Source organism: Rhinopithecus roxellana, chromosome 5 (assembly GCF_007565055.1).
Source record: "Rhinopithecus roxellana isolate Shanxi Qingling chromosome 5, ASM756505v1, whole genome shotgun sequence".
Lineage (NCBI taxonomy): Eukaryota > Metazoa > Chordata > Mammalia > Primates > Cercopithecidae > Rhinopithecus > Rhinopithecus roxellana.
In genome coordinates, this window is record NC_044553.1 from 106,938,660 (window position 1) to 106,961,684 (window position 23,025).

Consider the following 23,025-nt stretch of genomic DNA (forward strand, 5'->3'; position numbering starts at 1 on the left):
TCACATACCTCCCCTGCATCATTTAACTAATTTTAATTTAATCAACAGCTATTTTTTAAACACCTACCATGGGCCAGGCACTGTGTTAAGCACTGTGTAAGTAAGAGGAAGAAACACTGACATAATTTCTGCCTTTGGAGAGGGTGAACATTCATACTTGCTATGGCAAGCATAATCTCAGGTTCACAGACACCCAATACTTAGTAAACTAAGTTCAACAGAACCAATGTTATGACAGGTTTTTTGAAGTTCATTCTCCCCCAGGTATTTTTAAATCTGCTTCTGGATGATCAAACCAGCAAAAAATCACATATGGACTACAGTACAACCAGATCACTTGTGGAGATGGGTTCTAAAAAAATCAAACCAATGGTACAAAAACAAAATGGGGAGGGAGGAAATAAGGAAAATGCAAAAATACGCATCATAGAGCCCTATGCATTTATTATAGGTAAAACTTATTTCTAAGCTTTCTAGAAACCTCTCTAAGGAGGAAAACATGATCAATTGCATAGTCCATAATGTCTATTACATAAAAATAATATAAAAGTAAATAAAACTTCCTGAAAGAAACTACAATTATTTCTCATATGAAAAAAAATTGTCTTGAGAGGCTTCTCCTGACTCTCTTTCAAGACAAGAATGAGGAAGATATTGGGTGGCAGAGACAACAAGCTAAGAAAGTTCATGCTGGCTCTACTAACATTCAGATGAATATAAGTGATGACCTTGAATTTGAAGACTTTAAAATTTTGTGACAGTTTTTAGCTTTTCTCCACATTTCCAATTTCTGTTCCATTTCTTTTCTTGTTGTAAATAACCATATCCATTCCCCGTGTGTCAAAGATTGCCAACTATTCCACAGTATTCATGCTCTTCTGTTTTCCTATACTGGATAAAGCAGGGTACAGAGTTGCCCAGCTAGAGACTATTTCTCAGCTTTCCTTGTAGCTAGATGTGGCCACATGACCAAGTTCTTGTCACTGGAATGAATGCAAGTGTAAATGATATACAGTAAGTCCACACTTAACGTCAATAGGTTTTTGGAAACTGTGACAACACTGAACAAAAAGATGTTAGTTGACAGCCTGCTGTCTGATGTTTCCTTTAAAGTCGCAGTTTCCAGGAATCTATCCACTTAAGTGAAGACCTACTGTATGTAACTTCCTTGTCATTTCCTTACAAGGAACTACTTGTTCTTCACCTCTTCTCTTTCCTCCTTCCCACTGCCTGCAAGATGCACGTGTTGCTGAGCCAGTTTTTTTTTGGTTTGTTTGTTTTAGCACGCAATGACATGACAAGAAAACAGAAGCAGCTCGGGTCCCTAGAGCAAAGTAGTCTACCCACCCCAATCTACCTGCCTACCTCTGAATTATTTCAAAAGAAAGAAATAAACTTCTGCCGGGCGCGGTGGCTCAAGCCTGTAATCCCAGCACTTTGGGAGGCCAAGACAGGCGGATCACGAGGTCAGGAGATCGAGACCATCCTGGCTAACATGGTGAAACCCCGTCTCTACTAAAAAACACAAAAAACTAGTCGGGCGAGGTGGCGGGCGCCTGTAGTCCCAGCTATTCGGGAGGCTGAGGCAGGAGAATGGCGTGAACCCGGGAGGTGGAGCTTGCAGTGAGCTGAGATCTGGCCACTGCACTCCAGTCCGGGCAACAGAGCGAGACTCCGTCTCAAAAAAAAAAAAAAAAGAAAAGAAAAAAGAAAAAAGAAATAAACTTCTATATTATTTGAGACATTGTATTTCTAGGTTCCTTTATTACATCAGTGTAGTCTGTACACCAACAAATACAGTTAGAAAACCTAAAAAAGGTGGTATATTTCCTTGAGGGCCCAACAAGGTTAAAGAGCCTGAGAGAACATAACTTTGTTCTCTGAAACATGAATGGAAAAAATTTCTCTGGAAGGGAAATATATAAGAGCAACACAAGAAATTACTGGGAGTGGTATAGAAACCACTCTAGGACTTAAAAGTGTCCTAGAGGAGACTTCTGGGTGATGACCAACATTTAAGCAGAAACACAAATGATACTCAAAAGCAAAGATATGCTTTTAGTCATAAAGACTTCTATCACGAAAACTATTTACATTAAGAAAAATACATTATTATTTTATATAATTGATTATAATGATTTTAACAAGATGTAAGATGTCGGAGATCATCCATAACAATGTAGCATAGCAGAGTCAAGTTAGAGCTGTTGAAACTATTTTTGCTAACTTACGTTTCATGGGTGCCAAAAAAGAAGATAGGATACTTGTTTGCTGGAGGCTTCACAGCTCCCTCTGGGAGTTCATCAATCTATGAAAGATAAATTTAGTTACTGAGTGAGTGGTTACCATAAATACAATGTGAGCACTGTTCTGATAATTTACTGCTAATTTCAAAATAAAATCAATCAAAACTCAAATAGTTTTTTAGAACTTTAAAAAATGATTCTAAAGTTCCTATTTGGCCCACCACATGGAAGTCAACTCTAGGAATGGATTACAACCATTATAATAATTTACAAGCAGGAGTGAAAACTACTCATTTCCTTTGACTCAACAGAATCACTCCGGGGAATCTGTCCTAGTGAAAAAATTACAGTAACAACAACAACAAAAAGAACATAAAAAGATGTACTTCTTTTGAGTAATGGTGAATACATATACATCCCTAGAAACATAAATAATACATAACAGAATTATAAAAATTTAACTTGACTAACTATTATGCAGTCATTAAAAGACATCATCTCTTGCCTGGACTACTACAAGTCTCTCCTCCCACCCATTTAAAGTGGAATTCCCTTTGAAGATGCACATCTGATTATGTCACTTCCTTACTTCAAATCTGTCTACAGCTTCTCATTGCTTACAGCATTCCTAGCTGCACATCTGACTTACTTATGGAGCTTTAAAAAAATAAAGATATGGTCAGGCATGGTGGCTCATGCCTGTAATCCCAGCACTTTGGGGGACCAAGGTGGGCGGATCACGAGGTCAGGAGATCAAGACCATTCTGGTCAACATAGTGAAACCCCATCTCTACTACAAATACAAAAAATTAGTCAGGCGTGGTGGCGAGTGCCTGTAGTCCCAGCTACTCAAGAGGCTGAGACAGGAGAATGGTGTGAACCCAGGAGGTGGAGCTTGCAGTGAGCCGAGATCGTGCCACTGCACTCCAGCCTGGGCAACACAGTGAGACTCCATCTCAAAAAATAAATAAATATATAAATAAATAAATAACCCTTCCTCAGATATACCAATTCTTACTTATAGCTGAGGTTGAGAATCTCTGATAGGCTAAAGTCAAAATTCCTCAGAATAGTATATAATTACACATACATTATTCCTTAGAATGTTTCAAGAAACAGTTTTGACCAGTCTAAACTCCTGTCACTTTTCGCTCCTCATGCCATGATTCAGCATGTGAAACTGCATGGAGTTGTTTATAAGCATGCTATTTTCTTTCATGTAGCCTTCTCTGATGGTTGAACTTCTCATCTTTCAGACATATAATGTTCAATTAAAAGTGAGTATTTACAAGAAGAAAATAAACCACAAAAAAACTGCCAGAACTTTTCTTCTGAGATGTCATCAGGCAAGTTCCCAGAAATGCTTACATAGAAATGATTTCTGGTTTATACCCCAGCTTCCCCTCTCTACCTCAATCATGACAACTCACAGCATTCACAGGCGTCTAGCAAGTGGGGAACCCTGAAATTTAAGTTTCATTAGTTTCATGGTAAATCCATCTCTGCATGTCACTCTCTCGAAGCAGGATCTATGTACAAGTCCTGGGTACAACTCTGTCACTTATTGGCTGTGTGATCTTGGGCCAGTCACTCAACTGCAGTTTCTTTGTATCTTCACATGTAACTACTGCCACTCATCATATAGGGTTGCTGTGAGCAAATGAATGGTGGTTTAGAATCTCTAGCACATACCAGCTGCTTAATAAATGACAGGTAGTTGTTAACTGTTGTTATTAGCTATCAGAGCCCCTAGAGAAAGAGCAGCTCTCCCCATGTGGCTTACAAAACCCTCCACTGCCCGCCTCTTATCGACTGACTTCTCTGACTTTCCCCGATTGTTCCTGTCTGCCCTGTGAAGCCACATGACATGTCTCTGTGCAGACACATTTTAAAAGTCACTTCTTTTGGGAAGCCTTACCACACTGCCCGTTGTGGAACTTACTGTTTCACTGCCGTAACTGCTGAATTCTGCATATGCTTCTATTGTTGAACTTTTTACCTAGTGCTACTCTATTTCCAATTTATTCTTCTTCACTAGACTATGAAATTCTTGAATGTGGGAGCCATGTCTTATTAAAAAGTCTGTCCCTACTATCTAGCACAATATCTGGCACATAGTGATTTTTAATCTTTGTTTTCACAATGATAAAAGTTGCTCTAGGTGAGTCAGTGCGTGAGTAGTGAGAAGATGTGAATGCCTAGAACATTACTGTATAACACTGTAGACTTATAAGCACCGTAGACTTATGCTAAATTTATAAAAAATAATCCTTCTTGAATAAATAATTAACCTTAGCTTACTGATTTTTTTATAATACTATACACACACACACACACACACACACACACACGCTTGGTGACTTGGAAATGATCTGTATGTGCCATTGCTGGGTGCTCCACCCTGCTCCCCTGAGATCTTGGTGCAGTGGGCCTCTCTGCTTAGGCAGATCTCTAGGCAATCAGAGTACCAGCTTGCCTGGATCACCAGCCTGAGTCACTCCACCCCTCCTGTACAGAGATTTTGGTGTAGGACGGCCTTCTCTACTCCACACCCAGGCAGATCTCCAGGTATCGGGAGCACCCACTCACCTGGATTAGCAGTCTGACCCAACCTACCATTCCTGAGCAGAGATCCTGGTGCAGGGAGGGCCTCTCTGTTCCATGCCCAGGGAGATCTCCAGGCACTCGAAGCACCAGCTTGCCTGAATCAGCAGCCTGAGTTGCCCCATCCCTCCTGTGCAGAGATTGTGGTGCAGGGGGCCCTCTCTGTTTCATACCCAGGCAGATCTCCAGGCATCTGTAACACCCATTCCCCTGGATTAGGCATTTAGGCCACCCTCAATTAGAGAACTTGAGGCTGAGGAGGCTTCCCAGCTCCATGCCTAGGCATACCCAGTGCTTGCTCTGGGTGCTTGGTGGCTGCCCACTGGATTCTCCCTCTGTACTGGTGCTTGTGCCTGCCATTAGGGGACCTACCTGCTCCAGCTCCACCCTTCATGACCCTCCCACAGTGGTCTGAGGGAGCTCAGACCATTGTGGATTCCACAACTCAGTCCACTGCCTGAGGCAACAGAGAGCTTCCACCAGCAAACAAGGATCAAGTATATACTCAGCCATGTTGACTGCAGCTGGCTCTTACTTATAAGTGCCATCTACAGGCTTGTAAGTCAAACTGCATAGCCCAATGTAAAATCCACCAAAAGAAGTGCATAGGGCTATAAAAGCAAAGCCAAAAAACCCTACCCAGCATACTCTACAGTCATACTCCTTAGAGAGGGGATAAAATGGAAAGGGAAAGAAAATAATAACATAATCAACAAAGAAAGAAAAAGAAAAAAATCCTACCCACACGAAAATAATTACAAAAACCAGAAGTGCCAGCATCTCCAGATGAGAAAGAACAAGTGCAAGAATTCTAGCACCAGGCCGGGCGCGGTGGCTCAAGCCTGTAATCCCAGCACTTTGGGAGGCCGAGACGGGCGGATCACGACGTCAGGAGATCGAGACCATCCTGGCTAATACGGTGAAACCCCGTCTCTACTAAAAAATACAAAAAACCAGCCGGGCGACGAGGCGGGCGCCTGTAGTCCCAGCTACTCGGGAGGCTGAGACAGGAGAATGGCGTCAACCCGGGAGGCGGAGCTTGCAGTGAGCTGAGAGCCGGCCACTGCACTCCAGCCTGGGCGGCAGAGCAAGACTCCGTCTCAAAAAAAAAAATAAAATAAAATAAAAAAAAAATAAAAAAAAAAAAAGAATTCTAGCACCATGAGAAAAAGCTGAATGTAATGATACTACCAAAGGACAAAGGTCCCTAACCAAAATGGAAACTTAGGAATGACAGAAAAAGAATTCAAAGCATGGACTGTAAAGAAACTCAATGAGATCCAAGACAAGGTTGAAAATAACATAAAGAAACTTCTAAAACAACCCAGGAAATGAAAAAAGAGATAAATAACTTACACATCAGAGCTTCTGGAATTAAAACAAAAATAATTTCAAAATACAATTGAAAGCTTTAGAAACAGACTGACTAGAGCTGGGCACGGTGACTCACACCTGTAATCCCAGCACTTTGGGAGGCCAAAGTGGGCAGATCATGAGGTCAGGAGATCGAAACCATTCTGGCTAACACAGTAAAACCACGTCTCTACTAAAAATACAAAAAATTAGCCAGGCGTGGTGGTGGGCACCTGTAGTCCCAGCTACTCGGGAGGCTGAGGCAGGAGAATGGCATGAACTTGGGAGGCAGAGCTTACAGTGAGCTGAGATCGGGCCACTGCACTACAGCCTGGATGACAGAGCAAGAATCCGTCTCAAAAAAAAAAAAAAAGAAATAGACTGACAAAGCAGACCAAAGAATTTCAGAGCTTTGAAGACTGGTCTTTTGAACTAGCCCAGGCAGACAAAAATAAAGAAAAAATAATTATAAAAAATGAACAGTCTTTGAGAAATACGGAATTATATAAAATGACTAAACCTATGAATTACTGACACTCCTAAGAGAGAATAAGAAAAAGGAAACAACCAGGAAAATATATTTGAGGAAATAATTCAATAAAATTTCCCAAATATTAGTAAAGAAGTAGACATGCAGATGCAAGAAATCCAGAGAATACTGGTGAAATACTATACAAAATGAACATCACCAAGGCATATAGTCATTAAACTGTCCAACATCAACTCAAAGGAAAAACATTGAAGGCAGCTAGAGAAAAAGGGCAGATTATGTAAAAAGGGAACCCCATCAGGCTAACAGCAGATGTCTCAACAGAAACCTTAGAAGCCAGGAGAGACTGGTGGCCTATTTCCAGCATTCTAAAAAGAAAATAAATTCCAAACAAGAATTTCATATCCTCCCAAACTAAATTTCATGAGCAGAAATAAAGGAGAAATAAAATATTTTCCAGAGGACGGGTGTTGTGGCTCACGCCTGTAATCCTAGCACTTTGGGAGGTTGAGGCGGGCGGATCACAAGGTCAGGAGATCGAGACCATCCTGGCTAACACGGTGAAACCCCGTCTCTCCTAAAAAATACAAAAATCTAGCCGGGCGAGGTGGCGGGCGCCTGTAGTCCCAGCTACTCAGGAGGCTGAGGCAGGAGAATGGCGTAAACCCGGGAGGCGGAGCTTGCAGTGAGCTGAGATCCGGCCACTGCACTCCAGCCCTGGCGACAGAGCGAGACTCCGTCTCAAAAAAAAAAAAAAAAAAAAAAAAAAAGAAACCACACAATAGAAAGTACAAAACAACTATATTAGTCTGTTCCCACATTGCTATAAAGAACCACCCAAGACGGGGTAATTTATAAAGAAAAGTGGTTTAACCAGCTCATGGTTCTGCAGGCTGTACAGCAAGCGTGGCTGCAGGGGGCTTACAATGCCTCAGGAAACTTATGATCATGGTGGAAGGTGAAGAGGAAGGAGGCACATCTTACATGTTCAGAGCAGGAGCAAGAGAGAAAAGGGGGAAGGTGCTATACACTTTTAAAGAAGATCTCATGAGAACTCACTATCACAAGAACAGCAAAGAGGAAATCTAACCCCATGATCCAATCACCTCCCACCAGGCCCCTCCTCCAACACTGGGATTATAATATGACATGAGATATGGGCAGGGACACAAATCAAACCATATCAGCAACGAACAACTTCATGATATAATCAAAACCTTGCATATCAAGATTAACAATGAATGTAAATGGTCTAAATGCCCCTCTTAAAAGGCACAGAGTGGCAAGTTGGATAAGAAAACAAGACTTATCTGTCACCTGTCTTCAAGAGACCCATTTTAGATGTAACGACACCCATAAGCTCAAACTAAAGGTTTGGAAAAAGATCTACCATGTAAATGGAAAATATAAAAGAGCAGGAGTTGATATACTTATATAAAAGACTTTACATCAACAACAGTAAAAAAAAAAAAAAAAAAAAAGGACAAAGAAGGCCAAGTGCGATGGCTCACGCCTGTAATCTCAACACTTTGACAGGCCGAGGCAGAGGGATCACCTGAGGTCAGGAGTTTGAGACCAGCCTGGCCAACATGGTGAAACACTGTCTCTACTAAAAATACAAAACAATTAGCTGGTGTGGTGGCAGACACCTGTAATCCCAGCTATCTGGGAGGCTGAGGCAGGAGAATTGCTTGAGCCCAGGAGGCAGAGGTTGCAGTGAGCCGAGATTGCACCACTGCACCTCTAGGCCTGGGTGGCAAAGTAAGACTCCATCTCAAGAAAAAAACAAAAAAAGTCCAAAGAAGGGCAGTACATCATGAAGAGTTCAACAATAAGGTTTAACCATTCAAAATATGTACAAGCCCAACACTGGAGCACCCAGATTCGTAAAATAAGAACTTCTGGACCAATGAAAAGATAGCCACACAATAACAGTGGGAGACTTCAACACCCCACTGTCAGCATGACAGCATTAGACAGATCATCAAGGTAGAAAACTAACAAAGAAATTCCGGATTTAAACTCAATAGACAACCACAGAATATTCATTCTTCTCATCTGCACACAGAACATACTCCAAGATAGACCACATTCTTGGCCATAAAGCAAGGCTCAATAAACTAAAAAAAAAAAGATAAAAAATCATACTGGCCGGGCGCAGTGGCTCAAGCCTGTAATCCCAGCACTTTGCGAGGCCAAGATGGGCGGATCACGAGGTCAGGAGATCGAGACCATCCTGGCTAACATGGTGAAACCCTGTCTCTACTAAAAAATACAAAAAACTAGCCGGGCGAGGTGGTAGGCGCCTGTAGTCCCAGCTACTCGGAAGGCTGAGGCAGGAGAATGGCATAAACCCGGGAGGCGGAGCTTGCAGTGAGCTGAGATCCAGCCACTGCACTCCAGCCTGGGCGACAGAGCGAGACTCCGTCTCAAAAAAAAAAAAAAAAAATCATACCAACCATACTCTCGGGCCACAGTGGAATAAAAACAGAAATCAATACCAAGAAGATCTCTCAAAATCGCAAAATTACATGGAAATTAAACAACTCGCTTCTGAATGACTTTTAGGTAAACAATGAAATCAAGGCAGAAATAAAATAATTCTTTGAAATAAATAAAAACAGATGCAACATACCAAAATCTCAGGGATGATGCAAAAGCAGTGTTAAGAGGAAAGTTCATAGTGCAAAACACTAACCTCAAAATACCAGAAAGATCTCAAAATAATGATCTAATACCTTCCCCAGAGGAACTAGAAAAACAAGAACAAACCAACCCCAAAGCTAAAATAAGAAAAGAAATAACAAAATCAGAGTGGAACTGAACGAAATTGGATCCAAAAATCCATGCAAGGATCAATGAAACCAAAAGATGGTTCTTTGAAAGGATAAACAAGATCCACAGATTGTTAACGAGATTAACAAAGAAAAGAGAAGACCCAAATAAGCACAATCAGAAGTGAATAAGGTGACATTATAACCAATTCCACAGAAATGCAAAAGATCCTCAGACTATTATGAGCACCTCTATGCACACAAACAAGAAAATCTAGAAGAAACAGGTACATTCCTGGAAAGATTCAATCAGGAAGAAATTGAAACACTGAACAGACCAATACTGAATCCTTAAGTTGAATCAGCAATAAAAAACCTACCCCAAAAAAGTCTCAGACCAGATGGATTCACAGTCAAATTCTACCAGATGTACAGAGAAGAACTGTACCAATTCTATTGAAACTAATCACAGAAATTGAGGAGGGATGCCTCCCCAACTCATTGTACAAAGCCAGCATCATCCTAATACCAAAACCTGGCAAAGACACAACAAAAGGAAAAAACTACAGGCCAATATCCCTGATGAAAACAGATGCAAAAATCCTCAACAAAATACTAGCAAACAGAATTCAACAGCACATCAAAAAGTTAATCCACCACGATCAAGCAGGTTTCATTTCTGGGATGCAAGGTTGGTTCAACATAGAGAAATCAATAAATGTGATTCACCACATAAACAGAACTAAAAACAAAAGCCACGTGATCAACTCAAAACACTCAGAAAACACTTTTGATAAAATCCCTTCATGATCAAAACCCTCATGAAACTAGGTACTGAAGGAACATACCTCAAAATAAGAGCCATAGGCCGGGCGCGGTGGCTCAAGCCTGTAATCCCAGCACTTTGGGAGGCCGAGATGGGCGGATCACGAGGTCAGGAGATCGAGACCATCCTGGCTAACACGGTGAAACCCCGTCTCTACTAAAAATACAAAAACTAGCTGGGCGAGGTGGCGGGCGCCTGTAGTCCCAGCTACTCGGGAGGCTGAGGCAGGAGAATGGCGTAAACCCGGGGAGGCGGAGCTTGCAGTGAGCTGAGATCCGGCCACTGCACTCCAGTCCGGGCGACAGAGCGAGACTCCGCCTCAAAAAAAAAAAAAAAAAAAAAAAAAAAAAAAAAAAAAATAAGAGCCATATATGATAAACCCACAGCCAATATCATACCAAACAGGTAAAAACTGGAAGCATGCCCCTCGAGAATTGAACAAGACGAAGATGTCCACCTTCACCACTGCTATTCAACATAGTACTGGAATGCCAGCCAGAGCAATCAGGCAAGAGAAAGAAATTAAAGAAATAAGGCAAATAAGAAAGAAGAAGTCAAAATTATCTCTCTTCACTGACGACAGAGTCTGTATCTTAAAAACCCTAGGCCAATGTCCTGAATGGTACTACCTAGATTTTCTTCTAGGGTTTTTATGGTATTAGGTCTAACATTTAAGTCTCTAATCCATCTTGAATTAATCTTCGTATAAGGGGTAAGGAAAGGATCCAGTTTCAGCTTTCTACTTATGGCTAGCCAATTTTCCCAGCACCATTTATTAAATAGGGAATCCTTTCCCCATTTCTTGTTTCTCTCAGGTTTGTCAAAGATCAGATGGCTGTAGATGTGCGGTATTATTTCTGAGGACTCTGTTCTGTTCCATTGGTCTATATCTCTGTTTTTGTACCAGTACCATGCTGTTTTGGTTACTGTAGCCTTGTAGTATAGTTTGAAGTCAGGTAGCGTGACGCCTCCAGCTTTGTCCTTTTGACTTAGGATTGTCTTGGGCATGGGCAAGGACTTCATGTCTAAAACACCAAAAGCAACGGCAGCAAAAGCCAAAATTGACAAATGGGATCTAATTAAACTAAAGAGCTTTTGCACAGCAAAAGAAACTACCATCAGAGTGAACAGGCAACCTACAGAATGGGAGAAAATTTTTGCAACCTACTCATCTGACAAAGGGCTAATATCCAGAATCTACAAAGAACTCAAACAAATATACGAGAAAAAAACAAACAACCCCATCAAAAAGTGGGGAAAGGATATGAACAGACATTTCTCAAAAGAAGATATTCATACAGCCAACAGACACATGAAAAAATGCTCATCATCACTGGCCATCAGAGAAATGCAAATCAAAACCACAATGAGATACCATCTCACACCAGTTAGAATGGCAATCATTAAGAAGTCAGGAAACAACAGGTGTTGGAGAGGATGTGGAGAAATAGGAACACTTTTACACTGTTGGTGGGATTGTAAACTAGTTCAACCATTATGGAAAACAGTATGGCAATTCCTCAAGGATCTAGAACTAGATGTACCATATGACCCAGCCATCCCACTACTGGGTATATACCCAAAGGATTATAAATTAGTCTACTACAAAGACACATGTACACGTATGTTTATTGCGGCACTATTCACAATAGCAAAGACTTGGAATCAACCCAAATGTCCATCTGTGACAGACTGGATTAAGAAAATGTGGCACATATACACCATGGAATACTATGCAGCCATAAAAAAGGATGAGTTTGCGTCCTTTGTAGGGACATGGATGCAGCTGGAAACCATCATTCTTAGCAAACTATCACAAGAAGAGAAAACCAAACACCGCATGTTCTCACTCATAGGTGGGAACTGAACAATGAGATCACTTGGACTCGGGAAGGGGAACATCACACACTGGGGTCTATCATGGGGAGGGGGGAGGGGGGAGGAGGGAGGGATTGCATTGGGGAGTTATACATGATATAAATGATGAATTGATGGGTGCTGACGAGTTGATGGGTGCAGCACACCAACATGGCATAAGTATACATATGTAACAAACCTGCACGTTATGCACATGTACCCTAGAACTTAAAGTATAATAAAAAAAAAAAAAAAAAAAAAAAACCCTAGGCCAGGCTCACACCTGTAATCCCAGCACTTTGGGAGGCGGAGGCGGGAATGTAACTTGAGATCAGGAGTTAGAGACCAGTCTGGTCAACATGCTGAAACTCTGTCTCTACTAAAAATACCAAATTTAGCTGGGAGTGGTGGCACGTGCCTGTAATCCCAGCTACTTGGGAGGGTGAGACACGAGAATCGCTTGAACCCGGGAGGCGAGGTTGCAGTGAGCTGAGATTGCACCACTGCACTCCAACCTGGGCAACAGAGCAAGAGTCCATCTCAAAACAAACAAAAATCCCCAAAGACTGTCAAAAGGCTCCTGGTAATTAATAAGTGACATCAGTAAAGTTTCTGGATACAAAATCAATGTACAAAAATCAGTAGAACTTCTATATACCAATAACATTCAAGCTGAGAGCCAAATCAAGAATGCAATCCTGTTTACAACAGCTGCACAAAAAATAAAACACCTAGGAATACATCTAATCAAGGAGGTGAAAGATCTCTACAAGGAGAACTACAAACACTGCTAAAAGAAATCACAGATGACATAAACAAATGGAAAAATATTCCATGTTTCTGCACTGGAATAATCAATATTGTTCAAATGGCCAGACTGCCCAAAGCAATCTAAAGATTCAATGCTGTTCCTATCAAACTACCAAGATCATTTTTCACAGAACTAGAAAAAACTACTCTAAAATTCATATGGAACCAAAAAAGAACCTGAATAGCCAAAGCAATCCTCAGCAAAAACAAAGCTGCGGGCATCTCATTACCTGACTTCAAACTATACTATAAGGCCACATTAACCAAAACAGCATGGTACTGGTATAAAAACAGACACATGGACCAATAGAATAGAAAAGAGAACCCAGAAATAAAGCCATATGCCTACAGCCATCTGATCTTTGACAAAGAGGACAAAAATAAGCAGTGGAGAAAGAACTCCCTATTTGATACGTGGTGCTGGGATAGCTGGCTAGCCAAATGCAGAAGAATGAAACTGGACCTGTAACTTTCACCATATAAAAAAACCTAACTCAAGATGAATTAAAGTTCTAAATGTAAGACCTCAAACTATAAGAATCCTAGAAGGAAACCTAAGAAATACCATTTTGGACACAGGCCTTGGGAAAGAATTTATGACTAAGTCCTTAAAAGCAATTGCAACACAAACAAAAACTGACCAGTGGACCTAGTTAAACTAAAGAGCTGCACAGCAAAAGAAACTATCAACAGAGCAAACGGACAACCTACAGAATGTGAGAATATATCTGCAAACTATGCATCTAACAAAGGTGTAATATCCAGAATCTATAAGGAAATTAAACAATTCAACAAGCAAAAAAACAAATAATCTCATTAAAAATGGGCAAAATACATGAAGAAACACTTCTCAAAAGACATACAAGTCAAGAAACATGAAAAAACTCAATGTCATTAATCATCAGAGAAATGCAAATCAAAACCACAAGAAACTATCTCACACCAGTCATAATGGCTACTATTTTTTTTAAAAATTATACTTTAACTTCTAGGGTACATGTGCAGAACGTGCAGGTTTGTTACATATGTATACATGTGTCATGTTGGTGTGCTGCACCCATTAACTTGTCATTTATATTAGGTATATCTCCTAATGCTACGCCTCCCCTCCCCCCACCCCATAATAGCTACTATTAAAAAATTAAAAAGAAACGGAGCTGGTGAGGTTGTGTAGAAAACAATGTTTACACACTGTTAGTGGGACTGTAAATTAGTTTAGCCACTGTGGAAAGCAGTTTGGAGATTTCTCAAAGAACTTACGAATAGAACTACCATTTGACCCAGCAATCCCATTACTGTGTATATATCCAAAAGAAAACAAATTGTTCTACCAAAAAGATACCTGCTCCCGCATGTTCATAGCAGCACTATTTATAATAGTAAAGATATGGAATCAACCTAGATACCCATCAGTGGTGGAATAAAATGTGGTACATATGCACCAAGGAATACTATATAGTCATACAAAAGAACAAAATCATGTCCTCTGCAGCAACATGGATGCAGCTGGAGGCCATTATCTTAAGCAAATTAATGCAGGAACGAAAAACAAAATACTGCATGTTCTTACTTGTAAGTGGGAGCTAAGTAATGAGTATGCATGGATGCAAAGAGAACAGTAAACACTGTGGACTCCAAAAGGGGATGGGAGGGAGGGGGACAAGTGTTGAAAAACTAACGGTTGGATCCCTGGGTAATGGGATCATTCATACCTAATACCTCAGCATAACACAATACACCCAGATAACAAACCTGCACGTTTCCCTGAATCCAAAATAAAAGTTGAAAATAAAATTAAAAGAAAAAAAGAACACTGTATGAACATGGTGGTTTCCTCTTTTTAAATATCTCCCGTTTTCTCCTCATCCATGGCAATTTAAATTTATCACCAAAATACTAAAGTAATTCTCTCAAAGGTCACCAGTAACATTCCCCTTCCCAGTCTATATCCTCTTGCCCTCTCTATGGCTCTGCTATGGCTTGTAGGGCTCCCCTCCAAATTTCAGGTGTTGTTAATGTAATAGTATTAAGAAGTAGGACTTTTCAGAGGTGATTAGGCCTTGAGGGCTCCTCTGTCATGAATGAAATTCAATGCTTATAAATAAAGGGGCTGGACTGAGACAGACAGAAGTCGGTTCTCTCTTGCCCTTTTGCCTTTGGCCATGTAATGATACACCAAGAAGGCCCTCACAAGACGCCAGTGCCTTCTCTTGGACTTCTCAGCCTCTAGCACTGTGAAAAAATAAATTACACAATTCATCCTTGAACAACAGAGATTGGGGCACTGACCTCCTGCACAGTTGAAAATCGTATGTAACTTTTTACTCCCCCAAAACTTAATTACTAATAGCCTACGAAGCCTTACCAATAACATAAACAGTATATTAACACATATTTTATATATGTATTATATATTATTACAGTAAAGTAAGTTAGAGAATAAATGTTACTAAGAAAATCACAGGCCAGGTGTGGTGGCTCACGCCTGTAATCCCAGCACTTTGGGAGGCCGAGGTGGGTGGATCACCTGAGGTCAGGAGCTTAACAACAGCCTGGCCAACATGATGAAACTCTGTCTCTACGAAAAATACAAAAACTCATGCCTGTAATCCCAGCTACTCAGAAGGCTGAGGCAGGAGAATCGCTTGAACCTGGGAGGCAGAGGTTGCAGTGAGCTGAGATTGCACCACTGCACTCCAGCCTGGGTGACAGAGTAATAGACTCCATCTCAAAAAAAAAAAAAAAAAGAAAATAAACTATATTTACTCTTCATCAAGCGGGAAAGGATCATGAAAAAGGTATTCATCTTTGTAGTCTTCACAATGAGTAGACTGAGGAGGAGTAAAAGAAGGGGTTGTCTTGCTGTCTCAGGAGTGGCAGAGGTGGAAGAAAATTCACAAAGTGGACCCACTAACTTCAATCCCATGTTGTTCAAGAGTCAACTGTATTGTTTCATGTATTTTGTCGTGGCAAAACAAAACAGCCTAAAACAAACCCTTATCATTCTGGACAACTTTCTCCTCTCTTGGTTTCCACAGTACTACAGATGGTTTCTGACTTAAAATGGTTTGACTTAAAATTTTTCAACTTTATAATGTTGCTAAATTCGTACACATTTAGTAGAAACCATACTTCAAATACCCTTACGACCATTCTATTTCTTGCTTTCAGCACAGCATTCAATAAATTACATGAGATACTCAACACTGTTATAAAATAGGCTTTGTGTTAGATGATTTTGCCCAGCTGTAGGCTAATTAAGTGTTCTCAGCACATTTAAGGCCAGCTAGGCTAAGCTATAAAGTTTGGTAGTTTAGATGTATTAAAAGCATTTTTGACTTAAAATATTTTCAACTTAAGATGGGTTTATCAGGACATAATCCCTCGTAAGTTGAGGAACATGTGTACTCTTGTCTGGTTCTCTTATTTTCTAACTACTTTTACCAATATGTTTCTCTGGTTTTTCTCCTTCTAAATCTAGTGATTTTGAATGTTTCTCTAGGTTTCATTTCCAGGATCTCATCTACTCTGAAATTATGTTCTCTTTCCAAAAAACCCCATTTACTTAAATGATTTTAACTTTGCCATTATTTTTATGGACTCCCAAATCTACCTCTAGCCTCAAATTTTCCTTTGAACTCTAGGGATGAAATGAGAAACATCTACAAACCATCTCCTTTACACTTACAGTTTAAGCAGTAAGAAAAAGGCTCTGGTATCCATTCTCTTGAAGTCTGCAGGCCTTCTTAAGTAACATACGGTAACAGCCTGAGGATTACTGTACCATCCCAAATTCATCTTTGAACTGAAATGAACCATCTGTCACAGAGCAAAGATGCTCTGGTGTACTAAGCAAAGATGGACTTTGAGTCTAGAAACTTAATATTAAAGTAAGCCTACTTTTGATTTAAATTGTGACACCAAAGGTATCACTCAATCTCTTTGGGCCTTGAGTTTCAAATCTATAAAATTAGATGGCTGGATCAGGTAACCTCTAGATTTCCTTCAAGTCCTGAAATTCCATGGCTTGTCTACAACTGAATTAATTTCATCTGAATCTGTTTTTCTTTCTACTTTAATTATTGTCATGCTCTGATCTTCTAAGTATTTTCTTGAGTTCCACATTCAGCTGTTCCCTGAATCCTGTCAATTTAACCCCTGAAATGTCTCTCAAAGTGAACACCATTCCCATTACTAAATTTAGTTCTCTATCATCAAGTTATCTTTTGGCAAGGCTATTGTAACAGTTTTTCAAACTGTCTCCTTGTTCCCAGGATTTCCCATTACCTACTATAAAACTTCTGTAAAAACCTTGTACGTGTTACATTGAGTACCACCCTAAAAAAAAAAACTCAAAATGAATCCGAATATATATAAATTGTGGTAAAAATCACATGACATAAAATGTATCAACTTAACCATTTTTAAATGTATAGTTTGGTAGTATTAAGTATATTCACATTACTGTGAAACAGATCTCCAGAAAATGATGTTTTAAATGGCCAAAAATAAAACTTAAAATGTAAATGTACATGGTTATGTGATAGGCACTGAATTACTAGTTGATAAAACATTATCACATCATGTACTTATTTTACTCTTGTGAGAAACAAAATGAAAGCTTTAAAATAATCTTTTAAAACTTCTTTCAAACAAAAACAACTTTTGGTTAAGCTCTTCCTCTGCTATAATGTTACGTAACTAATAGTATCTACTACAGAGGTTGCAAACTGGTGGCCCTCAAGCCATTTATGGCCTGAAAATATGTTTTGTTTGGCTCATACAGTGTTTTTAAACATTTGAATTAGTTACAAACACTCAAAAACTAGAAGGTTCACATTAAAATCCAGTTTAATGACTTCTGTGAAAAAAATATGAAAATGAAAAAATCTAGCAACACTAAGCTTGCATTCCCACATGGTAACAATTAGCTGAACATGGTCAACCACAGTTGCCCACTTTAGACAAAGAATGTGCTCTCAAATTTGTCACACTCTCTACCACTCTCTCTGTAACACTGTGTCTTCTTTCCTTATTTATATGGTTTGCTTAGCCCCTTTAAGTATTGAGTTTGTACCCCCGGAACAAGTATTGTAAAAAACAGAAGCCAGCCTTGCCATTACGCTGGTTCTCTCATGAATTTAATGTTTTGACATGCACTCACTTCATATTTTTATGAGTCTTGTTTTTAACTTTTTTGAAAATTATACTTTGACAACTTTGGAAATACACCAAGATGTTCAAGTAGCTACATCTTTAAGTGACTTTCTAAGTCACTTAAAGTGTGCACCTCCCAGGCACAGTTTTTCTTGGCTTCTAGAGTGATTATCAAGTGGCAACAGAACTTCTATTGACTTTGTTTCTCTACTATTTCTGTTTTATTGACTTTGTATTTTTACTTTTGTTCTGATGTAACAAAACATTCACGGCTGGCCGGGTGTGGTGGCTCATGCCTGTAATTCCAGCACTTTGGAAGGCCGAGGTGGGCGGATCACGAGGTCAGGAGATCTAGACCCTCCTGGCTAACACGGTGAAACCCCATCTCTACTAAAAAATACAAAAAATTAGCCAGGCGTGGTGGCGGGCACCTGTAGTCCCAGCTACTCGGGAGGCTGAGGCAGGAGAAAGGTGTGAACCCAGGAGGCGGAGCTTGCAGTGAGCCGAGATTGCGCCACTGCACTCCAGCCTGGCGACAGAGCAAGACTCCATCTCAAACAAAAACAAAAGTTAAAACATTCACGGCTGAACACACAACACCCAACACTGGAAAGATGAGACAGATTCTTAGTCATGTTTGGTTCTGATTCTAATTCTGCAAAGACAGTAAGTTTATTCCCTATAATGGGATGATAGGGACCTAATCTCTGTTGGATGCAGCATGGCAAAAATCTGATACATTAGTCTTTTGGCCTGCAGAGGAATATGTCTTGCTTCAACAGCTGGAAAGAAGAAAAGTCCTTTGAGATCTAGACTGCTATGTGTATCCTGTGTTTCCTTCACTTGTAGATGAAGTTGCACACCTGAAAGTAAGCCTCAGTGTGTGACTGTACTTGAGAAAGCCTTCACCCCTCTTTGAGTTTGAAACAGTGTCTTACCTCTGGAAAGAGTATTAACAAATTAGATATAAATCTCTTAAAATAAAATAAAAGCTGTTTCTAATTGGTTTATAGACACTGGTAAGACTTAAGAAATCTAACATAAAATGAATGTAAGAATCCTCAGGAAATAAAAAACTGAATTTTGAATACTTAAAATGTGGTGGCATTTTTGTTGTTTGCTTGCTTTGCTCACTGCAGAGACATTAAGGGGATATACAGATTAGAAATTTAGGCTCTTCCCTTATAGCCTGCTAATCTGCAGCCCCATGGACTGGGGCCTGGGGGGAGGCAGCCTCATTTTCCATAGAAAACTTATTCTTAGAGTTTCATCCCTGGACCTTCACCATCAATGTCACTGAGACTCATTAGAAATGCTTATTCTCAGTCCAAAAAAAAGGCTTATAGACTTTGGGGAAGAATCAGTGTTTTCAGGAGCCTCCAGGTGATTTTGATGCATATTATAAGAGTTTCATCCTCTTGCTGTGGTTCCTGTGGATAGGTTGCTTTCAATTTCTTGTAATTAACATGCATATCCTCAAACTCGGCAGGGTTTTTGCACTGAGACTGCAAAAATGCATCGGTGCAAGTTGGTATCCCCAAATCTTGAAAAAAAGTAAAAAATGTCAAATGTCCTATTTTTTATTAAAGGATAACTATATTAAATGTGGTATCCTTTTAAGAAAAACCCCTTCTCACAAAAACTACTAGAAGTTGTTGTTGTTGTTTTGAGACACAGTCTTGCTCTGTCGCCCAGGCTAGTGTGCAGTGGTGTGATCTCAGCTCACTGCAACCTCCGGCTCCCGGGTCCAAACGATTCTCCTGCCTCAGCTACCTGTGTAGTTGGGATTACAGGCACATGTCACTAGGCCTGGCTAATTTTTTGTATATTTAGTAGAAATGGGGTTTCACCATATTGGCCAAGCTGGTCTTTAACTCCTGACCTCAAGTGATCATCCACCTTGGCCTCCCAAAGTGCTGGGATTACACGTGTGAGCCATTTTGCATTTTTATGTAAGAATCAAAATTCAAATAATCCAAGTGAATTCTTGAACAAATCAGACTGGTTTGATAAATTTTTGGTTTTAAAACACCTATTTGTCCTTGTCTGAATTTAATTGCCATGGAGTGTGTAATATAAGCAAATGTTTTATTTTTTAAAATAAGATTTGGGTTGTTTGCCCATAAAGACACAAATAACATTTTAGAACTTCTTATATAGGGTACACTGTTAAGCTAGTATTACTTCCATTTAATGATATTTTAATGAAAAATATAAACTTGAATTACAAAATACAAACTTCAAATTCTGACACACTTTTAAAAAATTTCAACAGTAACTATGTTCTGTAGTTTGTTAAACATAATTTCTAATATTCCCAGTTAACTTTAAGACCCTACACTAACATTAAGTCATGTTAATTAACAGATAATCTTTGCATATTTGAAGTTTTAAGATAGAAATATAAAAACATTGGTCGTCTGCGTATATCTACTTTTAATTTTTATGTTATGTAGTGGCTATTTTTGCACTTTAGGAAGATACAGAAAGGACGTGTAATATGTGTATTATGCGTGTCCATGAACTTTACTGGTTTGCTGCAACAATTTCATATGACATAATTTCTCAGTTACTTAAATCTGTGAAACAGAAACTAGTTGCTTTGGTTATTACAATTAACATGAAGATTGAGACAATATTAATAACAATAGTGGTACAGAAGTACAACTGTATATGCAAGATGAAGGATATATTTTTGTTTATTAATGGGAAAAGATTAGTTTTGTTCATAAACTATCTGGGTTTCTTTCAAAATGTGCAAAAGGATAATGAAGGACAAAACCTGGATGAATACTGAAAGCTGTGAAGGTTTGTGAAAAGGAAAATTTATTTGCTTTGAACTATAATAACTACAAATAACAGTCTGAAAACACACAATGAAATAGTAAATTGCTGAAGTTGGCTCAGTTTTAATTAATTTCTTCGTAAGATTAAAAAGGGAAAGCTTCTGAATCTATTAATGTCAAATATTTGTTAATACAAAGCTAGAATTTTGTTTTCTGTGTTAAAATAACAAATTGGCCTTGGAGAACTGTCTGATCTTAAAAAGATATAGTAAGGGTTACTCTTCACCCTCTAAATAATCTAAGTAGCAGAGATGATATATTTCACCAGAATAACCTCCTGAACTTTTGTGCTGACTCTTGTCATACTCTTAAGTTTGTTTTTAAATAAACAAAAGTTCCTCACTTCTAGCCCAGGCAACATAGGCAGACCCCATCTCTGTAACAACAACAACAAAATTAGCCAGGTGTGGTGTTGCATGCCTGTGGTCCCAGGTACATAGGAGGCTTTGGTGGGAGGGTTGTTTGAGCCCAGGAGGTCGAGGCTGCAGTGAGCCATGACTGCATTCCAGCCTGGGTGACAGAGTAAGACCCTGTCTCAAAAAACAAAAAAGTAAAACAGTAAGTTCCTCACTTCTGACAGAGCTAGGTTTCTTTGAGAAAAATCGGGTTACCATTTTCTATGTCTATTTAAAACATTATATTGTTGTTTCAATTAATTCATTATTTATTATTCTCAGATGTCTATGCTCCTACCTTAAATCAGTGATCATATCTTCTCTGATAATTCTTCCTGTGTCACTGAGTTCACAATATTCATTGGGAAATGGATCAGGCTTAAGACTGTGGTGTAAGACCTAAAGCTTGATACTAGTTTTGCCTTGTTAGGAAAGCCTATTTGCAAGTTCTCCTCCCTACTCTTATCTATCTCCCATAGATAAAGACCCCTAGCAAAAAGCCCTCCTTATCAAAGAGAACAGGCACAGTTCCTACTTATCCCCAAGTAGCAGGCTTCAGTTTCCTGCCAGCCTGTAGAATTATTCAAATAAGCCAATCACATTCTCCTGTAGGAACCAGGTGGTACCCTACCCTCTTGACACTACAAAACCTGCTTCCCACAGCCCCTGGTGGGGCATTTTGTTTTGGAGTGCAATTCCCATGTGGCCTGTGTAGCATGCAGTGTCCTCTTCTCCTGAGTTGTGAGTATATGTAACTAATAAACTGTTGTCTGTCTCATCTGTCCAGTGTTGGGTGTTGTGTATTCAGCCATCCCATAACCATAGGGTGGGAATTCCTCCTTTACTAATAAATAGGAGGTGATTAAAACAGATAGGTACCAACATGACGATAATCTAGGAAACAGAGGCAAGGAAATTCCACATGGCTCAAACTTCTATGTGTGGTAGTTTAGTGGTTTTGTTCATTGTAGGAGCCCAGATGGTAGTTGGAGGTGAGAAGTCCTAAGAGCCAGAGGGCTAGGCAAGGATACCAAGGCACTCCATAGGCAAAGCCTCTTCTCTCAAAAGCTCTCATGGCCTGCTTCCTTAGTCCAATCAAATCTCTGCTTAAATATCATCTCATCAGAGAGACTTCCTTTATAACCTAACTTGAAGTAGCACCTCTTCCTCTGTTATTCACTATTTCCTTATTCTAATGGATTTTTATTTTTAGCATTTCTCTAACATTCAGTATATGTTTGTCTCTTGACATTAATCTCCATGAGGGGAAGACTTGCTTTGTTCATCACTGTAGCACTACTGCCTAAAGCAGTACCTGTCAAAATGGCAGGTGCATAATATTTCTTGAATGCATGATATTATAAGTCTAGTCCTATGGACCTGGCCAACTCTTTGTGTGTGAAGGAAAACAGAGAAAGGGAGAAAGTAAGTAGTGAAGCATAAGGATTGTCACTTGGGGTGTGTGTGGCAGGGGGGCAGAGGGAGGTGGTGGGTGGAAATTCAAGACTACAGTTGAAACAGTAGATGCCAAACCTAGCCTCAGGAATTTGTTTCAGGATTCAGTAGTGGAAAAGGAGAAAAAAAAAGTAAGGAAGACCAAAGTGTCCTGATTGCCTCTGGATATGACGATGCCCACATTTACACATAGAGGGAATCCATAATCCCTG

General features: G+C 39.7%; 1 protein-coding gene across 1 annotated transcript in view; it reads right to left on the reverse strand.

Annotated features, from left to right (window-relative positions):
- The window catches only part of HDGFL3 (HDGF like 3), an 82,885-nt gene that overhangs the window by 23,880 nt on the left and 35,980 nt on the right, over positions 1–23,025 (reverse strand). Inside the window, exon 2 of the mRNA XM_010360820.2 lies at positions 2,232–2,308. Coding sequence (XP_010359122.1) covers positions 2,232–2,308 — 77 coding nt within the window. The remainder of the gene's footprint in view (positions 1–2,231; positions 2,309–23,025) is intronic.